This window comes from Phyllobates terribilis, unplaced genomic scaffold (genome assembly GCF_046119375.1).
Source record: "Phyllobates terribilis strain yellow unplaced genomic scaffold, ASM4611937v1 Scaffold_1__5_contigs__length_1240528914, whole genome shotgun sequence".
NCBI classification, from domain to species: domain Eukaryota; kingdom Metazoa; phylum Chordata; class Amphibia; order Anura; family Dendrobatidae; genus Phyllobates; species Phyllobates terribilis.
The window spans coordinates 220,898,208-220,922,345 of record NW_027362761.1 but is presented as its reverse complement, the minus strand read 5'-3'; the positions used below and the strand labels follow the sequence as shown (position 1 = coordinate 220,922,345).

General features: G+C 42.2%; 1 protein-coding gene across 1 annotated transcript in view; it reads left to right on the top strand.

The window, feature by feature from the left end:
* Positions 1–24,138, top strand: part of CNTNAP4 (contactin associated protein family member 4) — a 636,367-nt gene that overhangs the window by 543,030 nt on the left and 69,199 nt on the right. Inside the window, exons 16-17 of the mRNA XM_073670996.1 lie at positions 15,115–15,285; positions 19,505–19,723. Of these exons, the coding sequence (XP_073527097.1) occupies positions 15,115–15,285; positions 19,505–19,723 (390 nt within the window). The remainder of the gene's footprint in view (positions 1–15,114; positions 15,286–19,504; positions 19,724–24,138) is intronic.

The window sequence follows — 24,138 nt, the reverse complement described above, 5'->3', positions numbered from 1 at the left end:
CAGCGCTGAACACACGTTCAGACAGAACGCTGGCTGCGGGGCATGACAAGATCTCCAAGGCGTAAGTGGCTAGCTCCGGCCATTTATCCAGATTGGAAGCCCAAAAAGAGCAAGGGTCCAGTGACACAGTCGTGGCTTCAATGTTTACTTGGAGATACTCCTGTACCATCGTCTCTAGGCGTTGACTATGTGTCAGACTTCTTGTCTCCTGTGGCCTTGCAAAGGATGGGCTAAAAAAGTGGTGAAATGATTCCGCAAAATTGATGTTACCAGCAGATACTGTGGTTCTGTTACGGTTTGAGTGCTGAACACTTGACGGTCCCACGGTTGGCAAGTTGGAACTGTGAGATTCACTACGTGCACCACTGGTATTTTGTGGAAAAGCACATGTAAGATTCTGCAACAGTCTCTGCTGATACTCCTGCATGCGTGCATCCCTTTCTATGGCAGGAATAATTTCTGCAAATTTACTTTTGTACCGGGGATCTAACAGTGTGGCAACCCAGTAGTCAGGATTATTTCTAATTCTCACAATTCGAGGGTCATGTTGCAGGTAGTGCAGCAAGAAGGCACTCATGTGTGTTGCGCATCCAGGAGCACCAAGTCCCTGTTGTGTTGGTGGCGAGGTAACAATCATGCTTCCTTCCTCTGTCCTCTCCCCCCAACCTCGCACAACAGAAATGTGATCAAGGTCTCCCTCATCTGATGAGTCTTCCATCAGTTCGTCCTCCACTTCTTCCTGGGCTCCTGCACCTTCCTCACTAGTTTGGCTGCTACCATGCGCCCTGGTAAAACCATCTCCCCCACCCTCACATGCCTGCCGCCTTGGTGCTGCCGACCGTCTGGACCTTGCAGATGTTAGCCCTTCCGCATACAACTCCTCCTCCTCTACTTCCTCCACCTCCTCTTGTGCCACCACCTGACTCCGAATTCTGTTTAACATGTGCTCCAGCATGTAAATCACCGGAATAGTCATGCTGATAATGGCATCGTCAGCACTAAACATCTTCGTCGCCATTTCAAAACTGTGCAGAAGGGTGCATAGGTCCCTGATCTGAGACCACTCCTCCAGCGTGATTTGCCCCACCTCTGAATCTAGTTGGCCCAGGCTATACGTCAGAACGTATTGCACGAGGGCTTGTCGGTGCTGCCACAGTCGCTGCAACATGTGCAGAGTTGAATTCCACCGGGTAGGCACATCGCATTTTAGCCGGTGAAGTGGCAGGCCCAACGACTTCTGTAGAGATGTAAGTCGCTGAGCTGCGGGATGCGAACGGCGGAAGTGAGCACACAGCGACCGTGCCCTCTGCAGAAGGCCATCTAGTCTGGGATAGTGGGCTAAAAATTGCTGGACAACCAGGTTCAACACGTGAGCCATACAAGGCACGTGTGTGACATTGCCCCGGCGAAGGGCCGCACCCAGGTTTGCAGCATTGTCGCACACGGCCTTCCCTGGTTTCAGGTCCAGTGGAGACAACCATTCATGAAATTGGTTCTCCAGAGCTGACCACAACTCCTCAGCTGTGTGACTCACATTTCCCAGACATTTCAATGTAAAAACCGCCTGATGACGTTGAGCCCTACTGCCAGCATAGTAAGGAGGTGTGCAGGATCCCTTCTGTGCAGTTAGAAAGCTTGTGTCATGACCAGACAGGCTTTGGGTGCAGGTGGAAGACCGAGAGGAGGTTGAGGAGGCAGAAGCAGTGGAGGAACTTTGACATAAAGAGGATTGACGCACAACTCGTGGGGACGGCAAGACTTGGACAGCAGCCCCTTGTCCTGCTGTCACCATAGTTACCCAGTGCCCAGTCAGCGACATGTAACGCCCCTGTCCATGCCTACTCGTCCAAGTGTCTGTGGTGAAATGCACCCTGTCACACACAGAGTTTCTCAAAGAAGCGGTGATGTTGTGTGCGACATGCTGGTGGAGCGCAGGCACACCTTTCTTTGAGAAGCAGTGCCGACTGGGCATCTGGTACTGGGGCACTGCGACGGACATAAGGTTTCGAAAATCCTCTGTGTCCACCAGGCGGAAAGGCAGCATTTCTGTAGCCAAGAGCTTGCAGATGGTGAAATTCAACCTCTTAGCTTTCTCATGGCTAGGAGGAAATGGTCTTTTACTTGTCCACATCTGAGGGACCGAGGGCTGGCTATTGTGCTTAGACGGGGTTTATAAGGGTGTCCCCGGCAAACTGCCGGTCTGTGAGGAAGATGCAGGCGGACATGTTAGGTTGCCTTGATCCAAAGGTGGTGCTATCGATGTCGGACAGCGCTCAACACCAGCTGGTGTTACCACCTCCAAAGAAAATGATGACCTGCCAATCACGCTGGCTGTTGCGGGTAAAGAGGTGGCAGGTCTGCGCCCCAAAACAGGTGTGACTGCTGTCCCCCCAGTCACAGAGGATGAAGAGGCCGCGGATGCACAAGATATGGCAGACGGTGGTTGGCCCGGCCGGCTAGGCCGCATTGTAGCACACTGAGCTTCCCACTGCAACTTATGCTTCATGTCCATGTGCCGGTTCATGCATGAAGTACTCAAACTATGTATTTTTTGGCCTCTACTTAGCTTTTGCTGACAAATGTTACAGATAACACGAGTTGGGTCATCTTTATCGATCTGAAAAAATGCCCAGACTATGCAAGGCTTAGCACCCATGCGACCTGAAGAGCCACCACGACTTGTGGTGAGAGGCAGAGTTGTGTTTGAGGATGCAGTTGTTGACGTGCTTCCAGTACTACGTCTCTGTCCAGGAAGGCGCAACCTGACCTCGTCGTCACTAGCATCTTCCTCCACCTCCTCTGCTGACCTCATCTCTTGGCTGACTGTGGGTTGACAGTAAGTGGGATCTGCAACCTCATCATCATCACCCTGTGCGTTATCACACCCGTTGTCCTCAGAGCCAACCTGTTCCTGCCCTGACAAAAAACTAAAGTTGTCGCTCCAATCAGGTATTTGAGTCTTATCATCGTCTTCCTCATTGTCTCCACCAACAGGAGTTACAGTTTGGGAATGAGGGTCTACATTATGGTCAGAACCTTCTACGTCTGGTCCTGGATCCGACTCATAAAGATTCTGGGCATCAGTGCAGATCATTTCCTCGTCTGGATTCACAGAAGCGCTGGAGTCGACCTCTGATTCCCAGGCTATAGTATGAGTAAACAGCTCTGCAGACTCAACCATCTGTTCTACCTCATACTCAGACGGGCAGCTGGAGATTTGGGAGCTGTGAGGAAGCAAGTGCGATTGGGGTGACACCTTTGAGGACTGGAGTATTTGTGATGTTGAAGTTGATGTGGAGGAGATCCCACTTAAAGGAGCACTTGATATCCGTTGAAGCACCTGCTGTTTTTGTGCCTCATCTGGAATTTGTAGCGATTGGCGTGGCCGTAAGAAAGGGATCTTATCACATTGTCCGCTAAAAGAAGTAGACATTTTAGTTTGGCTGGAAGATGGTCTTTCTTCTGCAGATGTTACTGTTGCTTTAACACCTACCCCACGGACACAACCTTTTTTCCCCTTCCCAACACGCCTATTCCCCTTTCCACCAGCAGCAGGCCTTTTTCCACTCATTTTGGTGGTTAACTAATTCACAACTCTGGAGTTGTTTGCACAAAAAAACAATGGATGGGAACCGAGCAGAGCTGAGTGGCCAAACTGTGGTATTAGGCCAAAACTATTGGCTCGGTTAGATGCAGAAAAAATTATATTCAATTTGCAACCTGATGGAGGTCTGTATAGATGGATTAATAGAACAAGTCCCACACACAGCTAGAAGCCCAATATTTTTTCAGAGGTAGATGCAGAAAAAAATATATTCAGTTTGCAACCTGATGGAGGTCAGTATAGATGGACTAATACAACAAGTCCCACAAACAGCTAGAAGCCCAATATTTTTTCAGAGGTAGATGCAGAAAAAAATATATTCAGTTTGCAACCTGATGGAGGTCTGTATAGATGGATTAATAGAACAAGTCCCACACACAGCTAGAAGCCCAATATTTTTTCAGAGGTAGATGCAGAAAAAAATATATTCAGTTTGCAACCTGATGGAGGTCTGTATAGATGGATTAATAGAACAAGTCCCACACACAGCTAGAAGCCCAATATTTTTTCAGAGGTAGATGCAGAAAAAAATATATTCAGTTTGCAACCTGATGGAGGTCTGTATAGATGGATTAATAGAACAAGTCCCACACACCGCTAGAAGCCCAATATTTTTTCAGAGGAAGATGCAGAAAAAAATATATTCAGTTTGCAACCTGATGGAGGTCTGTATAGATGGATTAATAGAACAAGTCCCACACACAGCTAGAAGCCCAATATTTTTTCAGAGCTAGATGCAGAAAAAAATTATATTCATTTTGCAACCTGATGGAGGTCAGTATAGATGGACTAATAGAATGATGCTATGCCCAAAAGATTTTACTTCACTAGGTGCAGTAAAAAAATTGGTATTCTATACACAGGTGGTATATCTTGCAACACAGATAGGCTACTCCACTGACTAACACACTTTGCAATAGGCCAAAAAGGATTAGCTTTGCTAGATTCAGCCAAATGCTGTGAAAAAAACTTGCACAGCACTGGCACAGACCTGCCTGGCAAAAACTGATAGGAACTGATGTAACCTAGTCCTGAAAAGGACTCCAATTACAATTAGTCTTTACTCCCACAATCTATCTATTTAAGAGCACAGACCTGCCTGATAAAAGTTGTAGGAAATGCTGTAACCTAGTCCTTAAAAGGACTGCAATCACAACTATTCCCTACTCCCAAGCTATCTGTAGATTTGTGCGAAAATTGGCTTGAAATTAACAAGGTATAGCGCACACAGCAACAGCGGTGCCGTCTAACACGCAGCTGCAGCAGTGAGAAAATGGTGGCGACGGTGAAAATGGCTTGGTCTTATAGGGCAAGGACATGTGACATACAGTGCCAATGACACATGCCCTTGCTTGTGTGAAAAAAAGCACTTCGCTCCGTGTGTGCGCTGCTGATAGGCTGACAGATTGCACCTCCCCACTGCAAATGCGGGAAAGAGAAAAAAAAATGGAGATCTTCATTGTTCCTGCAGAGATCCATCCCCTGCCCCTCCCCCCACCCCGCTGTACACTCAAACTGCGTATTAACATTAATTTTCATCATTACTGAGAAAAAATCCAGTTATGATTTTGGTGCACGAACAGTTATCGAACATAACCTCGAACAGCCGAATTTTTCTCAAATTGTTCGTGTTCGCCGAACGGCTCGAACACCGCCCAAAACAGCTCGAATTTGAGATTGGCGAACAGTTCGAGTAGAACAACGCTCATCTCTAGTGTTCTGTTCCCTGGGTCCTATATGGCTACCTTCTCGGTGAGACTGGCGTGGAATTGTGGCTACAGGACATGAAATACTGCTGCCTCTGGTTTCTAGTTAAAACGTACAGTCTTTTGCTAGTTGAGGGACCCGGTTCCCTTCTGATGGCCTGACCCCTCCACCTCCCGGTATATTCTGGCATACGGGTGGCCTCCAGCACTGCCCGTACCCCTGGGATCCCTTCTGTTCCTGGAGCCTTCCTGCTCCCTCTCCTCTCTTTTTTCCTTCTCCTCTGACTGACTTGTGTTTCTAAGATGGTTTCCTATTTTATACAGCTTCCTTTCAAGTGCTCCCCTGATCTACGTCCTTCACCCACACCCACTACATGGTTCCCCCTTACTGTGGTTCCCCCCACTCCAGCCAGGGATCAGGGACTGTGCTCTCCAGTAGGAATAATCTCGCCCTGCCCTCTGAAATGTGGTGTAGTGAATGCTGGTGTTAGGGTCCTGAGCTGTACTCCATCCTTACCTGAGAGTGAGATACCACACCTCTGGGTGAAATGCAGTACCTCTGTGGTGACTGAACCCTCAGGGGCGCCACACAGCCCCAAATCATGACACTCCCACCACCATGTTTGACTGTAGACAATACACACTTGTTTTTGTACTCCTCCCCTGGTTGCCACCACACACACTTGACACCATCTGAACCAAATAAGTTTATCGTGGTCTCATAAGACCACAGGACATGGTTCCAGTAATCCATGTCCTTAGTCTGCTTGTTTTGAGCAAAGTGTTTGCAGGCTTCCTTGTACATCATCTTTAGAAGAGGTTTCCTTCTGGGATGACAGCCATGCAGGCCAATTTGATGCAGTGTGCAGCATATGATCTGAGCACTGGCAGGCTGATCTCCCACCAATTTAACCTCTGCAGCAATACTGGCAGCACTCATACATCTATTGTGAAAAGACAACCTCTGGATATGAAGCTGAGCACATGCGCTCAACTTCTTTTGACAACCATGGCGAGTCCAGTTCTGAGTGGAACCTGTCTTGTTAAATTGCTGTAAGGTCTTGGCCACCCTGCTGCAGCTCCGTTTCAGAGTGTTGGCAATATTCTTATAGTCTAGGCCATCTTTATGTAGAGCAACAATTATTTTTTTAAGATCAGAGAGTTCTTTGCCATGAGGAGCCATGTTGAACTTCCAGTGACCAGTATGAGAAGTGTGAGAGCGATATCGCCAAATTTAACATGCCTGCTCCCCATTCACAGCTGAGACCTTGTAACACTAATGAGTCACATGACACCAGGGAGGGAAAATGGCTGTTTGGGCACAATTTGACCATTTTCAGTTTGGGGTGTACTCACTTTTGTTGCCAGCGGTTTAATCATTAATTGCTGCGTTTTGAGTTATTTAGACGTCACACCATAGTTTGACAATAAATGGCTCCAGCCAACCAATAACCATGAGTGGAGAAAAAAGTATTTTTATCATCATTCATATTCTCTGAAACAAGGTCAAGAAAGCAACAATTTTGCCGGGGTATGTAAATTTTGATCACAACTGTTTATATATATATATACAGTGCTGTGCAAATTAATTGGGACAAAGCATTTTTTAAGTAAAATTGTAAGTTGGTTACCAGTCAGTGATTCAAACCAGTTTTAACTGCTTTGAACAGGTGTGAGTGTACAACCGTGAGTAAAAAAATGTGGTTTGATGAATTCATCCAAATACATAGTCGTTTTAAAACGTTTTATTGTGCCATTCATGCATAAATTTGAAGGGACATTCCAACTAGAGATGAGCGGTGTTCGACTAGAACTGATCGCAAATCTCAAATTCGAGCTGTTTTGGGTGGTGTTCGAGTTGTTCGACGAACCCGAACGATTTGCAAAAAATTCGGCTGTTCGAGGTTATGTTCGATAACTGTTCGTGCACCAAAAGCGTGTCCTGCATGTCTGGTGCTATTTAGAGCACCAATCATGCAGGGATTGCCTGCCACTCACTGTAATGCCACAGCCATGGTGGTTGTGGCATTACAGTGGTTGCCCAAATCGATGGGAACAGTGCTCACAGTGAAACATGAAAAGCCGGCAATTCAGCAGCGGTATACACCCGTACCCGACAATTTAGAACCGAAAGAATAGAGCATCACACATAGATTAGATAGATATAAACATTTCAGTCACACATATAAGAAGTACAGTGACAGTGTTGCTTACTGTACTTGTCATTTAGTGTAAAGGATTTATCAAAAAAAATAATAGTGTTTTCATGCACCGTCTCTTTAAAAATGCCGGCCGGCAATTCAGCAGCGGTACCCGACAATTTATAACAGACAGAATAGAGCTTCACACATAGATTAGATAGATAGAAACATGTCAGTCACATATATAATAAGTACAGTGACAGTGTTGGTTACTGTACTTGTCATTTAGTATTAAAATAAAGGATTTATTATTAAAAAAAATTGGCGTGGGGTTCCCCGTAATTTTAGTCTCTAGCGGAGGTTAAGCAGACAGCTGGGGCAGATGTTTGAAGCCTGGGAAGGGGGTAATACCCACGGAGCTTCCCAGGCTACTAATATCAGCCCCCAGCTGAATACCTAGCCTTTACTAGCTATTAAAATGGAGGACCCCCCCAAAAAAATGACGTGGGGTCCCCCCTAATTTAATAGCTAGCAAAGGCTAGGCAGACAGCTGGGGGCTGATATTAATAGCCCAGGAAGGGAGCCATGAATATTGGCCCCCTCCCAGGCTAGAAACACCAGCCGTCAGCCGCCCCAGAAATGGCGCATCCATAGGATGCGCCAATTCTGGCACTTAGCCTCGCTCTTCCACGCTGCCCTGGTGCGGTGGCAGGGGGTAATAGGGTTGGGGTTGATGTCAGCTTATAATGCCAGCTGACATCAAGCCCAGGTTAGTAATGGAGAGGCGTCTATAAGACACCCCCATTACTAACCCCATAGTCAAAGTTAAAAGAAAACACAAACACCCAGAATAAAGTCCTTTAATTGAAATAAAGACACAATTCTTTATTGTTCTAAATTAAACCATACTTACAGTCACGCCCATTCCAGCTGAAGCCAACGATCTCCTGCAATAAAAGAAAAATAATAAAGCAACCTCATCCTTACCTTTCCATGGTTCCCACGACAGCTTCAGCTCTGCTACATCGAGATAACAGGCTGGACCGCAGCAGAACGCTGCCATCCAGCCTGTCATCCCGCAGACACTGAGAAGCGCAGGCATGCTTGCGCTCTGCAGTGTCTGGCTGTGACGGCATAAAGATGAGACGAGTTCATGTCCAATGAACTCGGCGCACCTCATGCACGTCACTGACAGCGTGGGAGAATTCTCCTGCACTCAGCACTTCAGCGTGAGAATTCTCCCACGCTGTCAGTGACGTGCATGAGGTCAGCTGAGTTCATTGAACATGAATGAGCTCACCTCATGCACGTCACTGACAGCGTGGGAGAATTCTCACGCTGTAGCGCTGAGTGCAGGAGAATTTTCCCACGCTGTCAGTGACGTGCATGAGGTGAGCTGAGATCATTGGACATGAATGAGCTCACCTCATGCACGTCACTGACAGCGTGGGAAAATTCTCCTGCACTCAGCGCTTCAGCGTGAGAATTTTCCCACGCTTTCAGTGACGTGCATGAGGTGAGCTCATTCATGTCCAATGAACTCAGCTGACCTCATGTACGTCACTGACAGCGTGGGAGAATTTTCACGCTGAAGCGCTGAGTGCAGGAGAATTCTCCCACGCTGTCAGTGACGTGCATGAGGTGAGCCGAGTTCATTGAACATGAACTCGTCTCATCTTTATGCCGTCACAGCGAGACACTGAGGAGCGCAAGCATGCCTGCGCTTCTGAGTGTCCGCGGGATGACAGGCTGGATGGCAGCGTTCTGCTGCGGTCCAGCCTGTCATCTCGATGTAGCAGAGCTGAAGCTGTCGTGGGAACCATGGAAAGGTAAGGATGAGGTTGCTTAATTATTTTACTTTTATTGCAGAAGACATTGGCTTCAGCTGGAATGGGCGTGATGGTAAGTATGGTTTAATTTAGAACAATAAAGAATTGTGTGTTTATTTCAATTAAAGGACTTTATTCTGGGTGTTGTGTTTTTTTAAATACTTTACTAGAAATTCACGGTGGTCATGTCTAATATTGGCGTGACCCAATGAATTTCGGGCTTAGGGCCAGCTGATAATGCCAAGCTGGCCTTAACCCCTTTATTACCCAGTGAGCCACCGCACCAGGGCCCTGGATGAGTTGGGTACAGCGCCAGAAGATGGCGCTTCTATGAACGCACCATTTTCTGGGGCGGCTGCGGACTGCAATTTGCAGCGGGTGGGGCCCAGAAAGCTTGGGCCTCCCTGCGCTGCGGATTCCAGCTCCCAGCTGCCTAGTTGTACCTGGCTGGGCACAAAAATAGGGCGAAGCCCCACGCATTTTTTTTTTTAAATTATTTCATGAAATTCATGGAATAATTAAGAAAAAAAGGGCTTCCCTATATTGTTGTGTCCAACCAGGTACAAATAGGCAGCTGGTGGTTGGGGGCAGCCCGTCCCTGCCTGCTGTACCTGGCTGGACACAAATATAGTGCGAAGCCCCACGTCAATTTTTTTTTTAATTATTTCATGAAATAATTTTTTTAAAAAAGGGCTTCCCTATATTGTTGTGTCTGGCCAGGTACAAATAGGCAGCTGGTGGTTGAGGGCAGCCCGTTCCTGCCTGCTGTACCTGACTGGACACAAATATAGGGCGAAGCCCCACATCAATTTTTTTTAAATTATTTCAGGAAATTCATGAAATAATGAAAAAAAAATTGATGTGTGGCTTCGCCCTATATTTGTGTCCAGTCAGGTACAGCAGGCAGGAACGGGCTGCTCCCAACCACCAGCTGCCTATTTGTACCTAGCCGGACACAACAATATAGGGAAGCCCTTTTTTTCTTAATTATTCCATGAATTTCATGAATTTAAAAAAAAAATACGTGGGGCTTCGCCCTATTTTTGTGTCCAGCCAGGTACAACTAGGCAGCTGGGGGCTGGAATCTGCAGCGCAGGGAGGCCCAAGCTTTCTGGGCCCCACCCGCTGCAAATTGCAGTCCGCAGCCGCCCCGGAAAATGGCGCGTTCATAGAAGCGCCATCTTCTGGCGCTGTACCCAACTCATCCAGGGCCCTGGTGCGGTGGCTCACTGGGTAATAAAGGGGTTAAGGCCAGCTTGGCATTATTAGCTGGCCCTAAGCCCGAAATTCATGGGGTCACGCCAATATTAGACATGACCACCATGAATTTCTAGTAAAGTATTTTAAAAAAACACAAACACCCAGAAAAAAGTCCTTTAATTGAAATAAACACACAATTCTTTATTGTTCTAAATTAAACCATACTTACCGCCACGCCCATTCCAGCTGAAGCCAATGATCTCCTGCAATAAAAGTAAAATAATAAAGCAACATCATCCTTACCTTTCCATGGCTCCCACGACAGCTTCAGCTCTGCTACATCGAGATGACAGGCTGGACCGCAGCAGAACGCTGCCATCCAGTCTGTCATCCCGCAGACACTGAGAAGCGCAGGCTTGCTTGCGCTACTCAGTGTCTGGCTGTGACGGCATCCAGATGAGCCGAGGTCATGTCCAATGAACTCGGCTCACCTCATACACGTCACTGACAGCGTGGGAGAATTCTCACGCTGAAGCGCTGAGTGCAGGAGAATTTTCCCACACTGTCAGTGACGTACATGAGGTGAGCCGAGTTCATTGTCGGCTCATCTGGATGCCGTCACAGTCAGACACTGAGGAGTGCAAGCATGCCTGCGCTTCTCAGTGTCTGCGGGATGACAGGCTGGATGGCAGCATTCTGCTGCGGTCCAGCCTGTCATCTCGATGTAGCAGAGCTGAAGCTGTCCTGGGAACCATGGAAAGGTAAGGATGAGGTTGCTTTATTATTTTTCTTTTATTGCAGGAGATCGTTGGCTTCAGCTGGAATGGGCGTGACGGTAAGTATGGTTTAATTTAGAACAATAAAGGAATGTGTCTTTATTTCAATTAAAGGACTTTATTCTGGGTGTTTGTGTTTTTTTTAACTTTGACTATGGGGTTAGTAATGGGGGTGTCTTATAGACGCCTCTCCATTACTAACCTGGGCTTGATGTCAGCTGGCATTATAAGCTGACATCAACCCCAACCCTATTACCCCCTCCACCGCACCAGGGCAGCGTGGAAGAGCGAGGCTAAGTGCCAGAATTGGCGCATCCTATGGATGCGCCATTTCTGGGGCGGCTGACGGCTGGTGTTTATAGCCTGGGAGGGGGCCAATATTCATGGCTCCCTTCCTGGGCTATTAATATCAGCCCCCAGCTGTCTGCCTAGCCTTTGCTAGCTATTAAATTAGGGGGGACCCCACGTCATTTTTTTTGGGGGGGTCCTCCATTTTAATAGCTAGTAAAGGCTAGGTATTCAGCTGGGGGCTGATATTAGTAGCCTGGGAAGCTCCGTGGGTATTACCCCCTTCCCAGGCTTCAAACATCTGCCCCAGCTGTCTGCTTAACCTCCGCTAGAGACTAAAATAACGGGGAACCCCACGCCAATTTTTTTTAATAATAAATCCTTTATTTTAATACTAAATGACAAGTACAGTAACCAACACTGTCACTGTACTTATTATATATGTGACTGACATGTTTCTATCTATCTAATCTATGTGTGAAGCTCTATTCTGTCTGTTATAAATTGTCGGGTACAGATGCTGAATTGCCGGCCGGCTTTTTTAAAGAGACGGTGCATGAAAACACTATTATTTTTTTTAATAAATCCTTTACACTAAATGACAAGTGCAGTAACCAACACTGTCACTGTACTTCATATATATGTGACTGACATGTTTCTATCTATCTAATCTATGTGTGAAGCTCTATTCTGTCTGTTATAAATTGTTGGGTACCGCTGCTGAATTGCCGGCCGGCTTTTTTAAAGAGACGGTGCACGAAAACACTATTATATTTTTTAATAAATCCTTTACACTAAATGACAAGTACAGTAAGCAACACTGTCACTGTACTTCATATATATGTGACTGACATGTTTCTATCTATCTAATCTATGTGTGATGCTCTATTCCTTCTTGTCTAAATTGTCGGGTACCGGTGTATGCCGCTGCTGAATTGCCGGCCGGCTTTTTTAAAGAAAGCGTCTTCTGAGCAGTTTGTCAGCTTTTGGACACCTTTGAAGGTGTTTTCTATGTGTTCCTATGTGTTTTTGTTTGCCTGCCATTGGTTTTAACGGTGTTCGACGGTGTTCTAAGGTGTTCGACGAACAGTTCGACGAACAGTTCCTCGAACATCCCGGTGTTCGACGAACCGAACCGAACCCGAACACTACGGGGGTGGCTCAACACTAATTCCAACAAGATTTGGCTCTATGCCACATTTCCAAGTGTGTGAAGAAATTCCTTGAAGAAAATAAAGTAAAAGTGCTGGACTGGCCTGGCAATTCACCAGACTTAAATCCTATAGAAAATTTGTGGAGCATTGTGAAGAGATGTCTTGGCAAAACGGACTGTACAACCAAAGAACGCATGATAAACAGTGCCATACAAGTGTGGGTCCATGATGAAGAATTGAAGAATTTATGCAAAAACTTTGTAGAATCAATGCCAAAACGCATTGAAAATCTCATATCTGCTAAAGGAGGACATATTTCTTACTAAAATTAGTATGTAACAGTGCATTATAACATTTTATGATTAAATATTCAAAAATATGTTATTTTGCTTTGTCTCAATTAATTTGCACAGCACTGTATATATATATATATATATATATATATATATATATATATATATATATAAACCATAATAGCATTCAAAGTAGTATCATGTAATTCACTGTAATTGTAATAATTTACTGCATGAATTATAAAACCACATTTTTTGTTCAAAATTATTTTTACTTTAAAAAAAAAAAATTATGTCATAGGGGCTAAGAACCCTACCAATTCCCAGAATAAAAATGCTTCACTGATAGGTAAACATTATTGTGATGGGCCAGTAGAAGCAGAGGGTAGGCTCACGGTAGCTGAAGTTGGTTCCTGGACCCCTAAACACTTCCATTGTGTCCACAATAATTCTCAATAATTCTCAATAAATGAGGTTGAACCCATGCAGACAGTCTATGTGATCCCCTGGGGGAGCACTCTGATAGAGGTGATGTCTGGGTGCAAGTGTTCAAATGTCCATGATTTCAGTGTAATTGTAAGCAACCTGACACATGTGAACTTGCAAACATAACACTTCTTAACTGAAGGAAAGTTCTGCACCAGGAAACAACAGGTTAGAGTCCCTACTAAAGGCACAGTAGATATAGTTCACATCGCAGGATACATTTTCTTTTTGCGTATGACTTTAGGGCCTCTCAGGGTGGCTAGAGTACAGTTCACTTCACTTTCTATTTAAAGAATAGACATAGAAAGCAACAGTCCAGATAATGTGGCATCTTCCATGAGGCCACAGATCATCATATATCTGGCACGTTCGTCATACAGATGTCCTTTGGTTGAAACGTTGGAATTCATCTGTTTTCACTAATGCCGGATCGTAATAAATATACTCTCCTTTGCAAAAGCATGAGGCCTTCATATTTTTCTGTGCTGAAGTTACCTCTTATGACAATCGTATTGAGTTAATCACAGTTTTGCCACTACCAGTCCCTATTGCTGGTGCTAGTGAAACAAAGTTTGTGACGTGGTAGTCATATGGCACTGATTCTAGCTGAAGGCTCATAAAGAGATAAGTATGCAAGAGAACACTTGTTAAGCCTTATCCATGGGCAGACATTCCATTGGTGAAACCTGTACAGGGGCTCAAAGGCTAATGGAGGCCCCTGCCACCTCCAAATCAGGTGTTGTGCATTATGATGAGCTATTGAACTGCAAATAGCCCATACTGTATATTATTCTTGCACAATGGCCCGCTTCTGTCTGTGTCCACCATTGGCATTATCTTTTCTCTGCATGGAAAATGTCATTCCTTCGTGAAGGCAACAATGTGGAGAATTATGTAACTTCAGCATGCACTGCAATTAATATCTGGAAGTGTTTGCTTCCTCTCCCTAACTAAAGTAAGACTACACTGAACTGGTTTGGAAGTGTGTCATCACTAAGTTGACGTTTCTATAGTAGCTTATCGTGAGGAGATTGAATACTTTACTTTCATATGCATACATTAGCCAGTAGATGGCAACTAGGTAGAAAGCATATTACACATTAATCAATCCTCAATGTACACACACACAAGGCATTTTACATTTCCTAACTCACAGTGCCCAAAATAATTCTAGCACACTGGGACAAATCCACAGCCACATGACAACCGTATCACTCAGCAGTAGTAGGATGGGTAATGGGATACAACAGCCTATTCTTAACTTTTAGTAGTATTTCTCTTTAGAACAGATTATTTTACTAGGAGTAGCTGGTATATTCTATAAAATTTCAGAGCTAAGTGGATTTTAAAATTGACCATGTTACTCCTGCAGACAACAAGAGCAGATTACTTGGCAGCAATAGCCTCAGTAACTATTACATTTCAGAACACAATGCCTGCAGGGTTCCTGTGGGTATTTGAAACTTCATGTAGCTCTATAGTGGTTTTCAACTATAATTTAAGAAAAGATGCTACAATGGAGCTTCAGTAGTGTAGAACTGAAATAAGACAACAGTTTAATAACAGTATTTTGCATCATCTTTTATCCCATAAGGAGCAGAATGCTTCAGTCAATGGTGTTATCTTTTTTTGCCTAGGAAGTTTTTGGAATGCAGCTTCATTTAACACAGTATCATCTTATCTACATTTCCCTACCTTTGATGGTGAATTTAGTGCAGACTTGTCTTTTTTCTTCAAAACTGCATCACCGTCTGGACTGTTCTTGGAAAACCTTGGAATTAAAGATTTTATCCGGATAGAACTGGAATGTAAGTATGATACCTCATTCTTTTACCAATAATAGCAAAAATGTAAGTTTAAATGTAAATCTATATGGAAATACCAAGATATAGTTGGCCATTCTACACTCCCTGAAAGAAGTTATGTCGCCTATCCATGTTATGTAAATAAAAGCTTATAACCTGACGTTAAATTCATCCCTTTTTTTTATAAATTACTCTTTTGAAAGCTGAAACCCTCCAAAATTTGGTTTAGGTTAAGAAAATAAATTGGCATCAATGCTGAAATATTAATCATTTAATCAACACAGAATGGTCAGATTTTGGCAAGACAAAAGTTTTGTCGTCCTCAGAAAGTAATGTGATATTGAAACAAATAATTGTCTTAAAATACAAATATATGTTGCATAACATTGGTGAATGAAGTTGTGGTGCTATTAGAGTCATATTTAATATTTTGTGTGACTTCCATGAGCTTGAAGGACTGCATCCATGCGGTTCAACAATGATTCATACAATTTATTAATGAAGTCATCAGGAATAGCAAAGAATGCCGTCTTACATGCCTCCCAGAGTTCATCTAGATTCTTAAGTTTTGTCTTCCAAGCTTCCTCTTTCATCCTACCCCAAACATGCTCAATGATGTTCATGTCTGGTGACTGGGCTGGCCAGTCCTTGAGCACCTTGATCTTTTTTGCCTGGAGGAACTTTGTTGTAGAGATGAATGTATACGATGGAGCACCATCCTGCTACAGAATTTGACCCCTTTTACAATTTGGAATGTAAGAGGTAGCTAATACTTCTTGATATTTTAGGCTATTGATATTGCCTTCCACCTTGCAAATGTTTCGCACACCCCCATACTGAATGTAACCCCAGACCATGATCTTTCCACCACCAAATTTAACTGTTTTCTGGGTGTATTTTGGATCCATATGGGCTCCAGTAGGTCTCCTGCAGTATTTGCGGCGGCTGTAGTGTAATTCTACTGAAGATTCATCGGAGAAATCCACCTTCTGACACTTTTCCAGCATCCATCTGTTTAGCAGGCTGTGGGACTTTGCAAATGCCTTTTTTTTTAGTGCTGGCTTTTGGGCACTGATTCGACCATGGAGGCCATTTCGAGAAAGAATCCTACAAACTATTCTAGTTGACACAGGGACTTGAGGTGACCAGGCCTGTTGGAGCTCTCCTGCAGTGGAAGAGGGGCTTGCTTTGGATTTTCTAACCAACAAACGTTCCTCCTGAGCAGTTGTCTTGTGGGGTCTGCCGGACCTGGGCTTATCAAACACATCTCCAGTCTCTTCAAAACTTTTTTTAATTCTTTGTGCTTGACTCTGAGACACATTAAAGGTGCCAGCCTCCTCTGCAGTGGATCTGATCTTCAGCCTCTTGATAATGAAGGCTTTGGTCGCAGGGTGGATTTTTGGCATGTTGTCAGAGCTCAAGTTGCAGTTGAAGTGAAAGTTTGGGGTGCTGGGTTTCTTTTTATACACACCCACTAATTAACCGATCATTTACTGAGCACTGGTGAGGATGTAAACTAGGATTGGGTGCATTATATGACCAGGCGACAAAACTTTTGTCTTGCCAAAATCTGAACATTCTGTGTTCATTAAATGATCAATATTTCAGCATTGATGCCAATTTATTTGCTTAACCTAAACCAAATTTGGGAGGGTTTCAGCTTTCAAAAGAGTAATTTATAAAACCAATGGATACATTTAACGTCAGGTTATAAGCTTTTATTTACACAACATGGATAAGCGACATAACTTCTATCAGGGAGTGTAGAAGCATCTTAATTGACAATGTAATCAGCAACATTCTTAATCATCTTTTTTATGCTACTATCTATATATTTATGTATATATACAGTACCTGAGCAACTTCTGTGGGTTGTAGAGTCCGTCTCATGTTACCACGAGTGTGAAAGCACAACCAACATTCAAAAGTGACGAAAACATCAACCAGAAAGCATTGGCATTGAGATGTGGTCTGTGGTCCCCACCTGCAGAACCACTCCTTTATTGAGTGTGACTTGATAATTGCCAATAATTTCCATCTATTGTCTATTCCATTTGAACAACAGCATGTGAAATTGATTGTCAATCAGTGTTGCTTCCTAAGTGGACAGTTTGATTTCACAGAAGTATGATTTACTTGGAGTTACATTCTGTTGTTTAAGCGTTCCCTTTATTTATTTTTATATATACAGTATGTAAATCATATATGCTTTAAAATGTCCGCAAGTGTTTATAAATGTATAAATTTGAAAAAGTCTTACTTAGCTTCAGCATTCTCCAAAGTTTTCATTTCAGCACTTACTCACTGGGCTGTTCTTCCTGATCTTATTTTCAACACACTGCAAAATACCAGAAATGTTCAGCCAGCCAATCACTAACCACAGCTGTTACACACCTCAGTCAGTGATTGGCTGAGTGTGTGTGTTTTTCTGTTCATTTCAAATGTGTTAAGGACAAGACCAGGAAGCACAGATAAGCGAGAACCAGGGAAGCTTTGAAAAAGATGATGTAGGAGAATGCTGAGGATGCAAATCCCTTTCTAATTTATTTAAAGCAGCCTAGGAATCTCTATAAAGGCGTAAAATGAATTTTCCCACATTTTACATACTTGTATAATAATTATATAGTATGGTTGAAAAAACATATATGTCAAGGTCAATCAAGGGATGGGACAAGATAATGGGAATGGGGTATAGTATAGGTACATCCAAAATGCACTTTAGGTTTCCATACATTTTCCAACTTTTACTTTCAGAATTGCTAATTCCTGAAATTTTATGGTCATATTTGTCTTTACTATTTGTTTGTAACATTTGGATCTCCATATCATCCCCCCACTTCTCCAGCCTTCAATAAAATTTGACTCCTTTCTAACCAATCTACGCTTTTACTTTCTGACTTGTCTTTATCTCTTATCCATAGTTTAAATTCTCTGACACCAGGTGCAATTTATCTGTACAATACAGATTATACTCCAAAGTAAAGTCAGCCCAGTGCTATAGGAACCCAAATCCTTCTGCTGTACACCAAGACTTTAAGTCATGCATTAAACTCCCCAAGTTCCTCCTGTCTTTCCTGTGTTACGCATGGCACAGGCAGGATTCCAGAGAGTATTATCTTTCAGCTCCTTACCTTCAGCCTGAAGCTTAATTCTTTAATAGTATTCTTAAGGGTCCTTCACCTACCAATTATTTTGTCATCAGATTAAAGTTGACCACAGATGCATTAACAGCTGGACCATCACCAGTCACACACATTAATTTATCAACCCGTTCCATCACATGCTGAAAACTGGCACCATAAAGTTGAAATTGTGTTGGTGATCATTATAGAACCGCCTATATACCTACCTACATTACCTTCTGGTTGGACCGTTCTCCTGTCTGTTAGGAGGAGCAATATCCACTAGGGTTACCATTTCTGAGACTAACACCCTTGCATCATCACTCAATTTGACAATTCTGCTTGAAGGTACAGAATCAGGAGTGGCTCTCCTTTTCTTAGACCTCTTTCAATTACCCCTTAATACTCAGAATTTGTCTGCTATTCCTGATCCACTTTTCCATCCTCCATTATCTTTTTTTTTACTCAATTTAAGGTAAAGCATTTATGATGACTTCTAATTCTAGAAGCTTGCATTCTTCATTTTCAAATACAGCCGTCTTACCATCCTTAAGAAACCATTCTATGCCGCACTGTCCAGCTATCACTCCATCTGAATACTTGAACATCATATGCACCTTGAAGTTCTACATATCTTTTTGACCCACAGTCTGGAACAGCATTAACCAAAGACACAATGTTAACTGCCAAATCTTCATAATACTACTCTTTACATCGCATTCTAGATTTTTTCCTCACTATTTGACACAGTTGAGTATTAACATTTTTGTTCATCCCTTGGGCTGAGTGAGTTCAAATATGGCATGTGCTGCGTCATCATTACCATCTAACATTAACTAAAATGTTGAATGTAAACTGATGGAGCTTTTTGAACTGGTTTAGCCTTTGTTTTTAGCGTTAGTTCATGTTTTGTGTTCAAACTTTATATCTGCAGCATCCTGAAAGCTAATGGTGCATTAAATAAAAATTAATGCTGTATTTGTTTCTCATTTATGACTAAGTAAATGGTAGGCTAAAAATGAATTCTTTATAACCAAAATTAGCATAAATTGTTTATTAAATGAACAGTATAGTGAAATGAATAATATCTCTAATTTCAGCTCCAACAGATGTTGTTTTCTCATTTGATGTTGGGAATGGCCCCTTAGAGGTTCGAGTAAGCTCACCAACTCATTTAAATGACTCCCAGTGGCATTTTGTCAAAGCTGAGAGAAACATCAAAGAAGCCTCTCTTCAAGTGGACAACTTACCCCAAGAAACATACATTACCCCTTCTGATGGGCACATACGTTTGCAGCTATACAGTCAGCTTTTTATCGGTAAGTTCTGAAATAAATTATTCAAATGTAGAAAAAAGTGTTGTATTATTGCAATGCAAAAGGAAGCTAAAAGATTTAACTGTCCTTTGGGGAGCTAAGATAAGAGCCAATATTGAACTGAATTTTTGCAATAATTGAAATATTTTACATTGAATTACTGAATTACTATAGTTAATATATTTACTATACTTTAAGATTATTGGTGTATGTTTTGCTCCAATCCCATGGCAATGAGAGATCATTTGCTTTTTTTCTTCTTTCTTTCCCCAAAATATTTTAGAATACATTATATGTAACCCAAAATGGCACCAATATAACCTACACTTGAATACTATATTACATCTACAGGAACTTTTATAACATCCCATTCTAAATCTTTAGGCATTGTTATAAGATTGGTTCTTTAGCTGCTGATGTACTAGCTTCCATTTTTCATACCTTTATAGCCCTTGGGTTGTGCAATGGAGACCAGTCAGACTGCAACAGAAAAGGGCCTTCCCGAAATTGTTGCCACAAAGTTGTCTAAAATTTCTTGGTATGCTGAAACAATAACATTTCCCTTTAATTGAATTAAGAGGCCTAGTGCAACCTTTGGAAAAGCAATCCCTTTCTTTCGGCACAATGCAGTCAAGCAGGTAACATTCTTCTGGCCTTCACTAAGCCCTGACTTGTCCATTATAGAGATAAGCAAATCGATTTGTTTTTAATCAAAATCTTGTCAAATTTTTGAAAATTTGCAGGGCCTGGCAAATTTTTAATTATTTACTACACGTGAATGGCCACAAATTCCGGCCTCTATTTTACATAAGGCGGAAGATTGCATCAAGCAGAGAATGTTCAAATGATCTCAGCCTTGGTCAGATGGGCTTCTGTATAATGCCTTGCAGTTATCACATCACATGGTAAAACCCAACCAATCAGGAGGGAGGGTCTATCATAACCTGTGCAAAAGAGGAGGCAGGAAATTCAGTAGCCATTTTGGGGTGAATCTGGATAGTGATAGAACATCATGGCTTATAGCTTAGTAATAGAAATATAGAGAAAATGCCATAACACATTGGACAAATACTGATGTTAGTGTATGTTGTATAACTTCAGTAATTAAGAATTTTAATGTAGCAATCTGTAAATAATACAGAGATGAGAAAAAGAGCTGGCAGCAGTAGTGCTTGTGATTGATAAAGTGATCTAACTAAGGTGCAGCATCTGCATTTCAATTACACATTTTTTCATTTTATAATCTTCATATAGAAACCAGCATAATTTTCTGAAAGGGGTTGTCTCCTTTTCGAAAACTTTTGGCTATTAGCTGCGATAGTTGTATAAATTAAAAAAAAATTGAGTATTACTTATCCTCCCAGGGTTCAGAGCTGGCTCTCTGCCACTGCTCAATCTCTGTTATTTGTCTGTAGTACTAAAGTTACATCAACAATGTTTTATCCAATCACTGAGATTAGCAGCTCATACCGATTACAAGGGAGGAGCCTCTGAGCTTAGTGATTGGCTTCAGAACTGTCGACATGATGTCATTAGGGATGAGCGGACCCATTGAAGTTTGGGTTCTGGTACCCGACCCAAACTTTAGTCCAAAGTTCGGTTCGGTTACCATAACTTGACCCGAACTTGAACCTGAACTTGAACCTCATTGAAAACAATAGAGACCCGAACTTTGGAGCTAGAAAATTCTCTCTCTCTCGCTCTCTCCTCCTGGACTTCCCCCGGAACTTCGAAATCAAGGAGAAGTCTGTTTTCAGAGTTTAGCACTGGACACTCAGTGCCTGGTACGAACCTCAAACTTTTAAGTTCGGGTTCGAACATCTCCAGACGTCATCATTGCAGACAAATAACAGATATCTGGGCAGCAGGGGAGTCTCAGCGCTGTAAACAGGAAGGGAAATAATCCTGAATTTGTTTTTTGCATAACTGTAGCAGCATTTCCATTACAGGAAAAAAACAAGCTTTAATGCTTTGGAATACACTGAAATGATCTATGGTTCAAGTCCCTTGATATTGCAAAGTAATCAAAACCCATAGATGAAACATAAATGTCTAATTCAATGAACGATAAACTCAATGAATGTCATAGAAAATGTGTGAATCACATGTTGCTTTACTGTGCATTTTTTATTCAGTCATTTTCAGTAATGGGAAATAATTGTGTTAGAAAATGTAACAGAAAATTTACAAAGTTCAAGACATTTAACTGCAATCTATATCACAAAGTATGTGGTAAACTCCTGTTTTTTGGCATTCTCATTTTACTAGTCAACTTGACATCTGGACATGCCACACCAATACTGCACACCGTTGCCCCTGCTAGTGTTTTGGATGTTACCTACCATTTTTTGTTCTGTCCTTTTTGGGAAAAAGTAATAATTCTGATAAAAAAATACAAAAAAAGGAAAAAAAACAGATATTTATCTACGACTGTATACCATTTAATGTGTTTGTGTAATAAACTATTATTTTTTTGGTACTTCTGCAAGTATTTTTCTTCATTGTTTTTTGGAAAGGGAGAGAAGTTGTGTTGTTAAAAACTGTATGGTGAAAGAAAAAGTAGCAATGACAATGGAACTACTAAACACAGGTCCATTTTGCTCTCCTTTGCTTCCAAAAATAATATTACTGGGGATGAAACAAAGAACATTATGGAACATAAAGCACATCACTCATCTTAGCTACAGAATCATGTTACCTCTGACCATCACCAGAACACCATCAAATTGAGTCAGTATTATGCATAGTCCTTCTCCTTTGCTGCCAAACAGTTAATCTTTTACATTTCTGATGTTAAATTTCATCAACTACAACTCTATCTTGTATTCCCCTAAGCCACTGCACTCTGTACCAAAATCTTCTTGTTGATTTATTGGATGAGAGGAACAGTCATCATTTGTTCTCAGATGACTTGGAGGGGTTAAAGAATCTAATTCAAATGCTTAACTATGCTGGTGGCTTTTTCAGCTGAGTTGTTGAAGAAACCGGGACAAGTGATTAAGCTTCCATGTTTGGGTGCTAGGTCTGGCTTCAGTACCAATCACTGAACCACCTACTGTACTCCTACACATCCTCCAAATCCTACTCAAAGAAAATTACCCCATTCGTAACAGTAACAGGGCACATTGTCGCATCCATTCCCCAGCTTTAAATTTTGTTGTTATAAGTATCAGCACTTCCATGCTGTTTTACAGCTTGCAAACATAGGCAACAAAAGCCATAAAGCAGACATGTCCTACAATGAATTGTGCAAAATCTCTTTAAAAAAATATACCCACTTCAGGATGGCCAGGAGAGTCTTTGGGCATTTGGTCTTATGTGGAGAAGTATGTCTGCCAAACTTAGCAAAAGCATAATGGTTTGCCTGAACACCACCTGATTTATGGTGTAATGTGATGGAATGCAACTGTGCAAATGTTGGAACATCAGTTCGAGCACCATAAAGCAGTGGGTTATTATATCATATGGCTAGCAAACTGGAGATTGGGTTACCTTGAAATCCACCATTGGCAGCTGATGAGGGACACTTGTTACTGCACCAAAGGGCTATTAAATTTTTCAGTATGGACAACTGTGGTGTCAACAATGTATTCTGCCTCATATTTAAAAGCAGACTGCCTGGCTAAGTGCTTGAATGAAAAATGTGATTTCAATGATTAAGTCATATAATTGAATTCTAAGATAGGTCATCAATACGATATTGATGGGAGTACAACAGTCTACATCCACATCAATCAGCTGATATTTGCCAGAGTAGTAAACTGCAGTACTTGGCAGTGGCTACTAAACAATATAGAAAGTTGCAGGGCTCCACTCCGTACATTGCTTACATATGGTTACTGCCAGAGGCAATATCATGTGATCATTGGGTATCAGCTATTGGTCCCACTCCAATCTCGTATCTCCTACAAAATGGTCATTGATTTGTGAACCTTGGAAAACCCCTTCTTTAGGTGTTTCCTGATACTTTTATCCATAAATATGTGGTGCTGTGACTGAAGATAGGTGTTAAATCTTTTGTGATTGTTTGCTATTGCATTGCAGCCACAGCAGAACACATCTGCACATTGTTTGCTTGGACATGCTGGCTAATGTTCATCTTTGCAATGTTCATATATTGTACATAAGACACCAGGCTCTTTTTACTCTGTCATCATTTTATTTTTCATCAGATTTACCAATAAGTTGCTAAAATACAAATGTATAAATACATTTTAAGCACTACCCATTTAGAAAGCAATATTTAATAGGAACATAGAAGAGATTATTAAAATAATAGAATCAATTCATCATGGGAGACTAAATGACCTTGGATGCTTTTTTGGGGATTTTAAGATTGTCTATTTATCAAGAAGAGGAAATTGATTTATAGGAATAATTGTCATTAGAAGACAGCAATTTCCATGAATTATCTTGGA